The sequence below is a fragment of the Hemiscyllium ocellatum genome, chromosome 9 (genome assembly GCF_020745735.1).
Source record: "Hemiscyllium ocellatum isolate sHemOce1 chromosome 9, sHemOce1.pat.X.cur, whole genome shotgun sequence".
Lineage (NCBI taxonomy): Eukaryota > Metazoa > Chordata > Chondrichthyes > Orectolobiformes > Hemiscylliidae > Hemiscyllium > Hemiscyllium ocellatum.
The window spans coordinates 36,166,684-36,178,975 of record NC_083409.1 but is presented as its reverse complement, the minus strand read 5'-3'; the positions used below and the strand labels follow the sequence as shown (position 1 = coordinate 36,178,975).

Below are 12,292 nucleotides of genomic sequence, written 5' to 3'. Positions count from 1 at the left end.
TCCTCATAGGTATCAATAATCAATAGCTAAGGACACAGATTAGACACTCTTTTACCCATGTGTGGGTCAGAAGGAAGTTTCAATGAACGGGTCTATTCCTCTTCTATATAACTTACTACAAATATGAAAGGGAAGCACCCTGCCTCATATCTATTAATTGATTCTGGGTTATTGTGGATATAAAGCTGGTTGTTGTGTGACTGAATACACCAGAATAACTGGAGCAGGACAACTCCCCATCTCCATCAGAGATGGCACAAGAGGCACAACGAAGGAGAGGGGCAACACTCTTTAGGGATAACATTCAAAGGCTCACTCTCTACTAAATAAATACTAAGCAAGGATTTAATTTCTGAAATTATGGTTCTGTGTAAAATATGCCAATATTAAGACCAAAAACCAGTGAGAAAAAAAAAATTAGCTGATCTGGTGGCAACTGGAGAGAAACAGCGTTAATCTTTCAGGCAACATGAAAAAGAAACAGAAATTTAAGAAATTTTACACTCAAAATCACTTTCTCTTCTGATCTGTTGAAGGGCCATTAACCTGAAATGCTAACTCTGTTTCTATCCCCTCAGATGCTGCCCAATCTGCTGAAAGTTTCAGGCTTGTTTCAATTGTAATTTTAAATTTCCAGCATCTGTAGTGTTTTACATCCAAGACATCCGTTTGCATTTCCCTCAAGTGTTGAAACATTCTCAGAACTGTAATGAAATCGTTGTAGCAAGACAAACATACTCCAAGTAGCAATGCACCTACAAACACTTGTAAATAGGTGAACAAGTGCATTAGGATCAATTTTCTTACCTCTTTCCAGATATAATAATGGCTCAGGAAGCAGCCTATCTCTCCCCGTGTCAGTATTCTGCCTGAGTAAGGGTCATGATACCCTGGTAACATTTCAATGTTAAGAGCTTTCAGATGGCTTGTGTTGAGGGCTCTGTCAATACAAAACATCTGTCACATTATTATGTCCTATTTCTGAGTTGGAGGGAGGTTAAAAACTGATGTGGAATGACCCCTTCATGGTGTGAAATAACCTGGAATGACTAGTGAACCTGTAAGTTTTCCTGTCAATATTAAGTCCCACTTGCATTGTATAATGTTCCACACAAGGTATGGCATTAATCTTATCAATCTTACGTTGCAATATAGGGTTTGAAGGCATGTGGATCACTGTTTAAAATCCTTGTTCTGAGCTGATAGCATTGTCAATTCATTGCAGCATAAACCCTGCTTATTCAATATGGAGTCAGGACCAAAGCTACTATCTCTCCCATCTCAGACTAGAGGATGGTACACAGTAGAGCCCCTGGGCCTCAGTGTCAGGACCACTTCTTCTGCTGACATATATTAATGATTTTGACTTGTGTACAGAGCACAACCTATCTATGATGCAAAACTCGCAAGATCTGTGAACCGACAGGAGGGTAGTGTTAAATGCCAAGAGAACACAGACAGGGCAGTGGACATACAAGGTGAAATTTGATGCACAGATTCATCTTGGGAGGAAAACAGAGGAGAAGCAAATAAGACAAAACCATAGCTTGATAATGCATGCAGTAGGGCACATGTACATGAGTCACTGAAGATAGAATATATTTCAAAATCAGTTGAAGTATACAGATCCTGGGCTAGGTACACAGATCCTGGGCTAAGTACACAGATCCTGGGCTAAGTACACAGATCCTGGGCTAAGTACAAGCATAAAGCACAAAAGTGAAGTAGTGGATTTTCGAAGAAATTAGCATGTTACATAGATTGATATTCCAGCCCTTCCTTTGTTTAGATAAGAAAGGAGCTCCACTTTTCTGACAGGATATTCTGCTCTGGGCTCCTTTAGAAATGCATAATCATACTTCTATTCCAACAGTTCTCTTGTGTCGTGATTGCAACGAGGTCAGCCAGTTGGACATCGCAGAATATGAGTTTCCTGATTGGACCAAGTTAACAGCCCCAATTAGGGAGCACTGACTGACAGACATAAACAGGAGGGACGGAGAATCTGACACTCTGAAGAGGCAGGGCTAGAGTCAAGGACTGTTCATGTGTGAATAAAGAGTGACTTGGTGATGGGATACTGGCCTCTGGAGTTATTTCATCTCGCTACACGGAAATATTGAAAGAAAGACAAACCAAACCCGTTTTCAAAGCAGTCAGCTGATGTATTCCACAACTTAAAGACCATTTTGACAGCTGCTGTGGGGAGTACATAAGATTAATGTAACGTTAGGGTGCTGGAGGTGGGGGTAAGGCAAGTAGATGGGTTGATGGTGTGGGGGTGTGCCAGCTGGGCAAGATACAAGGGTACAAGATGGCAAGCACTATAAGTGATGAAGGGTTTAGGATAGGTCAGGATTCTTGGGTAGACTCAGGTCCAATGGGTTAAGAATGGCAGTGATGGCACTGGCATTGACAGGGGTCGGACAATGAAACAGGAGTAGGGGGGAGGAGTGTAATGGGTTGGTTAGTTGGGGGGTTGGGTTTGGGTCCTTGGTGTCAGTGGGGGATAGGTCAGGTTTTGAAGGTTATATGTGGTCTGGGGAAGGTAGGCTTGTGGTTGTTTGAGTAAGTATGGGATTTGGTGAACAGGTACTCAGGAGTTAGTCTAATGTATTTAATAGACTAACTTTTTCTGAGTAACTATTCCGAACAGCCTTTAATTCTCTGATTTAAATGCATAGTTTCAGAAGATTCTGGGGGTAGGGGAACTGCTCAGCAAAATCTTCAACTTCTTTAACAATTCCTAGGGATTTATTAGGATCTCCAAGTGCAATTCCCAACTACACAGGGAACAACAATTGTCTTGCCATCTGAAAATCCAGAGCAAGGAATTATGATGAACCTGTACCATTTCAGCTTCAAGGGAAGCACTGTGTCTAACTCTGGGCACTGCACTTTCAAGTGAGATGAAGGCCTTAGAAAGAGCGCAGAGGGCAAAAATAAGATCAATGAAATGGTTCCAGGGATGAAGAATGTCAGTGGGGATTTGGTGCAAAATTTTCCAGGCTCCATGGTGACAGGTACAGAGTTTGTAGGTGGGGGACAAGAAAGGCAGTTGGAAACCTCCAATGGTCGCTCCTCGATTGTTGTCCTTCTTCCTTGAAATGACTTTCCGCCGGAGTCGGATACGACAGGAACACGCAGACTGCGTGTCAAGGGAGGCCCCAGTGCAAAAACTACTTTGCCCGCAGCCGGGTGCCACAACAGCATGCGAACTGCTTCACAACGGGAGGCAAGGCAAGCCCAGTGAGGAGCCAAGCAACCCCACTCTACAAAACGGCGTGTGGGGGATGGGGGTGGGCGACCCCCTGCTGTATTGGGAACCACGGGTTCTATGGGGTCAACGTCTGACTGGAGCAGGGCCCAGAATGTGGTACCTGGCTGCATGGGGGTAGTGGGGGGGGGGGGTGTGTGTGTGTGTGTGTGCGTCCACCATGGCGTCCACGAGGTGGTGGTAGGGGGCCGGTTCAGGGCCAGCCCAGAGGCCCAACCATCCAACCCTCCCACCCCAGGGTCCCCACTTTGTCATCCCCCTTACCATTGAAAAAGGAGGCCATTTTGGGCTGCCCTCAGATCTCCCCTCTTCTCCAGCAGTGCTTGCCTCTGTCAGTTGGGCTGGAGTCAGACTGGACCTTGCTGATGCCCTTCCTGGCTGGGATCTCATGCTTCCCCTAGTTCGGCCGTTCCCTTTGCACTGGATAGAAATCAGCTAGAGTCCCCCACTGCCAGGGGAGGGAGGGGGTGATGTGGGGTTGCACTCAACCCAGCCACCCATTATGTTGGCTCAGTGGTTAGCACTGATTTCCTCAGCGTGTCAGGGCCTGGGTCCGATTCCAGCCTTGGGCGACTATCTGTGTGAACTTTGCACATTCTCCCTGTGTCTCCGTGGGTTTCTGCCAGTTGACCTGGTTTCCTCCCACGTTTCACGTTAGGTGGACTGGTGATGCTAAGTTGCCCATAGTGTGCAGGGATGCAGGGATGCGTATCGGTTAGGTGTGTTAGCCATAGGAAATGCAGGTTACAGGGAAAAGGGTAGGGGGATGGATCTGGGTGTGATGCTGTTCGGAGGGTCGGTGTGGACTTGTTTCCACACTGTAAGGATTCTATGGATGTGTGCACTGGCTTCCCATATGAGCACACAGATGTCCAATTCGGGGGCCCTCACATGTAAACCTGCTCAGAATACTCTGACGGGGTTGTGCTGGAGAGTTCAGCCCTTAAAATTACGATGGCATATCGACAAGGCGGGGTTGATTCTGCATGTTTAGATGACTGTATTGGAAACTTTAACTCACAGCATGCAGGCCCACATGCCCCGGGTTTCATTGGGAGGCTGGCTCACAGCTTTGACACATTGACATCCATCCAAATGAATATAGGATCCCAGTCAAGTGAAGCAGACATCAGAATCTTCTACCCCAATGTTCACCATAAAATAAAATGTTACCCAAAAAAAAACTGCATCCTGAAGAAAAGCAATAGGATTTCACATTTTAATAGGTCAACAAAATCTATACAGGGTTATTATGTATTATTTTCTTCAGGATCAGTACTTACTTCCCATCCACAGCATCCACCACTTTGACTTCAATGTCCTGTTCATAAAGTGTACGCAGCATTCGTTGTCTTCTGTCCGTTCTGCGCTTGAGATTTATCATGAAGATCTAAGCACAGGTTCACATTAACTTGATTATGATCAATGACCAGGCATTGCTTGTTAGCTCGTCTAAAGGCTTTTATATATTGCTGGTTATTTGTCTCTTCAGTGAAGCACATTTGGAGTTTTTTTCTAAACAGACCAGTAAACCACCTACATTCAATATCTGCTTTGCTTTTTCTTTTGAGAACGAACCTACAGAAATAGATTGGGGGGGGTCAACATTTAATAACATCAGTTCTCATAACACATTTGCACTAAGCCCTTGCTGGCAAATGCTTAAGTAGTCATGATTCCAAATCATAGAATTTTCATCTTTTAGCTGAACATAAAATATTCCATGGTGCAGGTACTGCTCAAAGGGTGGGCGGTTCTTCCCAGCATCCATATTCTCATCGATCAATGTGCCAATGTATTAACACAATAGTCTGTCAATTGGTGAGTCGGTGGAAGTATTGCAATACTCCATTAATGGTTGTCTAAATGGGATTAATGCAATACTGCAAGAATTAATAAATTAAGGCATATATCATGCAATTCTTGCCAATTAAGCCCTGCAATTTTTAGTCGTCTAATATGGGATGGGGTACACCTTCTTTTCATTATCCTTATGCTCCTGTCAAATTCATCATTTGTCGTTTTCCCTTAAAATGAGTGGCTTGCTTAGCCTTTTCAGAGGGTGGTTGGGAGTCAAGGACATTACTGTGAACTGGGGTCACACGTAGGCCAGGCCAGGTAGGGATGACAGATTTCCTTTTCTAAAGAATACTAATAAACCAGATGGATATTTACGCCAATGATAACCTTACAGTCACCATTACTAAGACAACCTTTCAGTTCCAGTTTTGTTAATTGGACTTAAAATTTCAACAGTTGCTATGTGGGATTTGAATCTATGTCTCTGAATTACTAGTCCAGTGACACTCACACCATCTCCAATGGAATGCAGACAAAAATAAATTAATTTATCATGCAAAAACTTGAGAAACCAATTTGACATTATTATCTATTTGCTGGTGGCATCCAATATTTTATCCTCATCCAGGAGTCATCAGTTATGATAAGCTTTATCCCCGCACTATTGTTGGCATGGTGTGGTTCTGGAGTAGAATGAGGTGGCAACGATGGATCGGCAACTGACTGTTTAAATTCTGATCCCAATACCATCTACACTGTGACCAGGGGAAGGCCATTCAAGTGGAAAAAATGTACAGTACATCATACAGCATGCAGTGAAGATTAGAATGTACAGTACTTCAATTAGGTTTCAATTAGTTCAGACAAGTGAATGAGAGTCCACAGGAAGGGTAGTGGAAGGCAGTACAGTATGTTGAAAACCCTAGGCCCTGTACCACAGAGTAGTCTGATATGGGATTTTATTTGTAGCTTTCCGAGTATCATAATTGTTGTAGGAGGTGCTGAGCTATTGCCAGGGTACAAGAGCATGTCAGAAAGCAAGCTGCCCTGAGTCACACTCATGCCACTTGGCAATAGTTGGATTTAACCAGATTGTAATTTTAAGGCATAGAGGCTATCTGTTGTGAAAAGGCGCGCCCTGGGGGCAAGAGCAGTTTATACTTCGGAATCATTGCAGGTTAACAACATATTTAGAAAATCCAAGATGGGAGAAGCCAGATCAGGAGAATCCTGCAGAAAATGCCTGACTTAGTAGCACTTTTTTAAAAACACTTTAAAGATGCTATTTCCCACATTCCTCATTGAGCAATTACTTGTTGCCATTGAGGTTCAAGGCAATTAAGTTGAGAGTTTTGCATGATTTGCTTTTGTGACACTTTCAGTTGTGACTAATGTGATAGACTTTCACCCATTCTGATTTTATGAAGGTAGTTTCACTAGAGGGAGATTGGATAGCAATGTAAGGAAAATGCTTCATCAGTTAATACTGTTAAAAAGAGCTCAGGGTCAGATCTGGATGCAATCTGAATGAACTGCTGTTAAGCAAACAACTTGGATTGCATTCAGAAATGAACCAGTTAATTAATGAGGCCCTTAAAATTAATGAACTGATTCTGATTATAAAATCAATCAAATTCATTTTCAACTTGCACAATTATCAGGAGCCAATTAAATTCTTTGCACACTTTTCTATTTATAACACCACATTGAGTGATAGGAAACACAATCAAAAAGCAATATCCTCTCCCAAGCAAACAAACTCAGCAATAATGAATAATAATTAATTAAATAATAATTACTCAAAACTAAATCAGCTGGGGGAAGACATGTCTTTCATAAGCCCACCCCCAGATTCCCAAAGTAACTGCACTATGTGGAACTCTGTGAGGATAGCAGAAATGTTTCAGGGCGGGGGTCTTCAAAGTATTTCTGAAGTGGTCCAATTCATAGGCTTAGAGAAATCTCATTCAGGAAATTACTGAACACATGTAGAGACTGTCAAGAGCTGAAGTCAAGGCGATGGAGAGAGAACACAAACCTGCAAACATCCCAGCTACTAAACCCTTCGAGTGACCCCTGTCCTGCATGCATCAAAATCTGCAGATTGTGGCAATTGACTCATTAGCCATCTTAGAATCCATTGAACTGGAGCGGGAGCAAGTCTTCCTCAGTCATGATGGAGCCAATGTGCAAAAGCTAGAATGCCTTTCTGGAGGATGTTTATATCTTTCCAAAGAGCTTACATCCAACTACCCCGACTGCCAACTAGCACTTTCTTTGCACATCTAAATATAATCAGCTAATCAACACCCAACATCTATTTACCTAGTTACCTTCAACTAACAGGGATTTAACATGTATCAACAGGACCCATTTGGTACAACCACCAAGAGACAGACTAAGTAAAAATAGGATTTCTAAAAATGCTATCCTTTAATTGCTTGCACTGTAGTGATCTTGGGTGTTTCAGAAGGGATGTCCTATGGAAAAAATTGACAAGATTGAAGAATCAGCTGAACTGAAGAGCAGAATAACTGGAAGCAATCGTAAAGTTTCACCCCAGCAAGTAGCTGATCCACTTTGAGAGAGAGAGATCCATTAATAGTGATTCTCAAACCTTCAAAAAGGTTTGTTATTGTAGACATTTATAATGAAATAGAAAGCTTCTGTCTTGCTAGTACAATAAACTACCACTACTTTTATGCAATAGGTTCTAGGACATTTCAAAGTTAAATCAGTTCCAGCATAACTTTATTACCTGATAACAGAGAGCAGCATGTTTGCTAATTTATAAAATCAATTCTTTTACAGATAGCCTTCCCCTCCTATAACCACAATTTTCAATGAAATGCAAAATTAACATTCCACTTATGTCAACATTGTCTTTGGTACTATCGTCACTGTATTACTATTGCTAAATCAATTCGGATGATCAAGTTAAACCAACACAACGGAAAATGAAAATTCCAATTCCATTACACCCTAGAAGATCCTTATAATTGTGGAACAGAGAGGTTAACCCATAAATTAATTCTTAATAAAAAACTATTATGTTGAATCTGATTTGGATGCATCCTACTAATTGAATTCTTACTTGCTGCAGCAAAGATCAATCTTAAATAAATTGGCAGTCTTCATTCTAACTATTCGTGGTATTTCGGTTTTGCACTTTGATAGTAGTTCCTGACTAGTTCACCAATAAATGTATTGCCTCGTTCTCTCACCTCGTCAAATCCCATCTTGTCCAGGTGTTTTACAGGTGTGGAAACATTACTGGAAGGCTCTATGGGAGGATGGTTAACTGAAAAACAAAAAAAAAACTCAACATTGTAGAATGCCTGTGTTTACCAAGCAAATTTAGTGCCCCCCTTTTTATAAATGATTGGGGATTCATTGTGATTTGATTGAAACTGAATATAACTGTGGTAATTCATAGAAAATACAAATCAGGAAATGAGCAGAATAGAAAAGTAACTGCATATGAATTCAAATGACAATATTTATTAAAGCTGCCTCAACCCTGGGTGCAGTTCTGTCAATGCTTTATACACCTACATATCTTGACTGATAGATTGCCTCTTTTGTTTTTGTGCATGAGGTCGCCTGAGGCAATAATGATGGACAGGTTGACATTATAGAATGGAATCAGACTTGACCAGGTATGACAATGATTTGAAAGCAAAATCTCAGGGAAAGTCCTCCTTCAATCCCAGCCACCAAAGACAAGGCAACTGGTCATTCGTTCAATTTCTGACTTTGGGTCCTTTGTTGTGGTCTTTGCCTAGCCTTTGTGTTAGGTCGCAAACTATCTAGTCTGCAAGGGGAAAGTAAATGAGGCTCATTGTCCTGAAAACACGTAGAAGCATGTTACAAATCTGATGCAAACAAATTGTCAAAAACAAATCCAGAGTTAAATGTCACATGATCAGTTCCCTCTTTAAAAATACAAATAACAAGCCCATACCTGACTGCATTCCCAATGTAACTACTACTTTTGATATGTCACATACATTGCATTCCAATTTAAAAAGGAATTTCATTCATACAGTTGCATTGAAATAATAACCTTCTTCAGAGGTCTGATTCAGAGCTGCTTTCAAATTGTATTTTTTACTGCCATTGCCAATTTAAAAAAAAAAATTCATTGGAATATTTATATAAATGAAGCCAGCACGTGTGCCTTGCATCCTTGTGGGCAAAAGGTTACAGAGCAGAAAAATACATGGTTAAAAAACAAACTTTCTTTTAAATTGGGGCAATTTGTTGAAATGGTCTTTATTCTTTAGCTGGGAATTTTGCAGTGTTCCACTGAGAATGCGAGTGGGAAATGTAACAAATGGGAATAAAGAGGTAGAAATCCTGGAAACAAAAGTAATCAGCAACTTCACTTCCATTTAATTGTCTGTTTCCCATTTACACCCCTAAGTTGTTTACGCTACTGTCTGAAAATTGCACTTCTTTCTAACATTGAAAAGAGTCTCAAACAAAAAGCCATAATTATATCATGGTCACAAATATATCCAGTAGGGAATTTGAGAAAAAATTCTGGATTTGGTGGAATGTGGAACTTTCTACCACAAGGTGTCACAGTGGTAATGGGTTTAGAGAGGTTGAAGGGGAAGCTAGAGATGTACATGAAGGAGAAAACAGTAGGAGGGTGTACAGATAGAGTTCGATGAAGAAGTTAAGTTGGTCCAAGTCAAGATTGGCATACTGGCTGGATAAAATGGCTTTTTTACTGTGCTGTAAATTCCATGCTGTTCCTACTTTGTTTAATTCAAATAATTACTTAACATAAAAGTAATCCAATTTCAAATGGCTGTATGTATATACTACACTGTGGCTCTTTGTGACAGATATAGAGTCATAGAAATGTACAGCATGGAAACAGACCCTTCGGTCCAACCTGACCAGATATCCCAACCCAATCTAGTCCCACCTGCCAGCACCCGGCCCATATCCCTCCAAACTCTTCCTAGATATAGGTAAATCTGCGTTGGTTTTATACAAGCTTTCAATGCCACATCCCAGAGCCAGTCCTAAGGAGATCAGTGTTCTATTTCATGCCAACACAAATGAAGTTGCACTTATAGCCACCAGGACAGCTACAAGTCTCCACCTTTCCACTTCAACAACCCGCAGCCTGTTGCAATCCTGTTGAGAAGGGCATCTCCTTGTAAGAAAACGACTTCTGCCTATTAAAACGTTACATAGGTAAATCTTGAAATGAAAATTTGGCAGAATGAAGCAATTAATGATGTGTAATATTGGCTGGTCAGGGAAAGCTTCAAGTTAACCAGGTAGCTTGATAGTGTTAGTTTATAGACAAATTTTCTTGAAGGAAAAGGTGATGAACCTTACAATGTCAGAATGGCTCTTGCTTCACAGAAATATTCCCATTTCCCCTTCTAGCCTCGATGGATACATGACAAATTTAAAGAATCAAACGTGTGTCAGTGAATTTTATTTGCCAATCATTGAATGGCCTTACCTATGGCTCCAATATGTTTCATTATTGTCAAGGTCCATTAATTTAGTAAACCCACTGTCAAGTCCAACACAAAAATACAGACAACTTCAACAAGGCACCAGAGGGAAGTCCTAGTAGCTATGCCCCTTAGCTACCTTTGTAGCTCAGCACCAGTGTCCTCAAGTTTACAGGGATGCAGAGAAAGTTAATATGAAAATGATTAAATCTAAACTTGAAGAATCATGTGAATGTATGCAAATTTACTGTTAGCACTATAAACACTGCCACCTCATTAGTTTGTACTAATCATCAAGATGTGCTAAAAGCTGTAATAAATGTGAAATTCGAGCTTCTCTGTTGTTATGAGTTTGCTACATGATTAGATTTGATTTCCCACAGTATGGAAACAGGCCCTTCGGCCCAACAAGTTCACACCAACCCTCCGAAGAGTAACCCACCCAGCCTCATTCCCCTACCCTATTTTTACCCTTGATTAATGCACCTAACACGACAGGGCAATTTAGCACGGCCAATTCACCTGACTTGCACATCTTTGGATTGTGGGAGGAAACCGAAGCACCCAGAGGAAACCCACACAGACACAGGGAGAAGGTGCAAACTCCACACAGACAGTCGCCCGAGGCGGGAATCAAACCCGGGGCCCTGGTGCTGTGAGGCAGGAGTGCTAACCAATGAGCCACCGTGCCACCCTACTTCTTATTTGCAGCATAAATAGAGTTATAGAGTCATAGAGATTTACAACATGGAAACAGACCCTTTGGTCCAACCCATCCATGCCGACCAGATATCCCAACCAAATTTAGTCCCACCTGTCAGCACCCGGCCCATATCCCTCCAAACCCTTCCTATTCATATACCCATCCAAATGCCTCTTAGATGTTGCAATTGTACCATCCTCCACCACTCCTCTGGCAGCTCATTCCATACCCGTACCACCCTATGCGTGAAAATGTTGCCCATTAGGTCTTTTTTATTTTGCCCCTCTCACCCTAACCCTATGCCCTCTAGTTCTGGACTCCCGAACCCATGGGAAAAACATTGTCTATTTACCCTATCCATGCTCCATAATTTTGTAAACTTCTATAAGGTCACCCCTCAGCCTCCGACACTCCAGGGAAAACAGCCCCAGCGTGTTCAGCCTCTCCATGTAGCTCAGATCCTCCAACCCTAGCAACATCCTTGTAAATCTTTTCTGAACCCTTTCAAGTTCCACAACATCTTTCTGATAGGAAGGAGACCAGAAATGTATGCAATATTCCAACAGTGGCCTAACCAATGTCCTGTACAGCCGCAACATGACCTCCCAACTCCTGCACTCAATACTGTGACCAATAAAGGAAAGCATACCAAACACCTTCTTCACTATCCTATCTACCTGCGACTCCACTTTCAAAGAGCTATGAATCTGCACTCCAAGGTCTCTTTGTTCAGCAACACACCCTAGGACCTTACCGTTAAATGTATTAGTGCTGCTAAGATTTGCTTTCCCAAAATGCAGCACCTAGCATTTATCTGAATTAAACTCCATCTGCCACTTCTCAGCCCATTGGCCCATCTGGTCCAGATCCTGTTGTAATCTGAGGTAAGCCTCTTCGCTGTCCACTACACCTCCAATTTTGGTGTCATCTGCAAACATACTAACTGTACCTCTTATGCTTGTATGCAAATCATTTATGTAAATGACAAAAAGTAGAGGACCCAGCACCAATCCTTGTGGCACTCCA

General features: G+C 41.8%; 1 protein-coding gene across 4 annotated transcripts in view; it reads right to left on the bottom strand.

Moving 5' to 3' along the window:
- LOC132818958 (procollagen galactosyltransferase 2-like) overlaps positions 1-12,292 on the bottom strand; it is a 187,623-nt gene that overhangs the window by 21,907 nt on the left and 153,424 nt on the right. For all 4 annotated transcript variants that reach the window (XM_060830126.1, XM_060830124.1, XM_060830125.1 and 1 more), the window contains 3 exons: positions 8,302-8,378; positions 4,561-4,667; positions 808-940 (listed from right to left, as the gene is read on the bottom strand). In XM_060830126.1, coding sequence (XP_060686109.1) covers positions 808-940; positions 4,561-4,667; positions 8,302-8,378 — 317 coding nt within the window. The remainder of the gene's footprint in view (positions 1-807; positions 941-4,560; positions 4,668-8,301; positions 8,379-12,292) is intronic.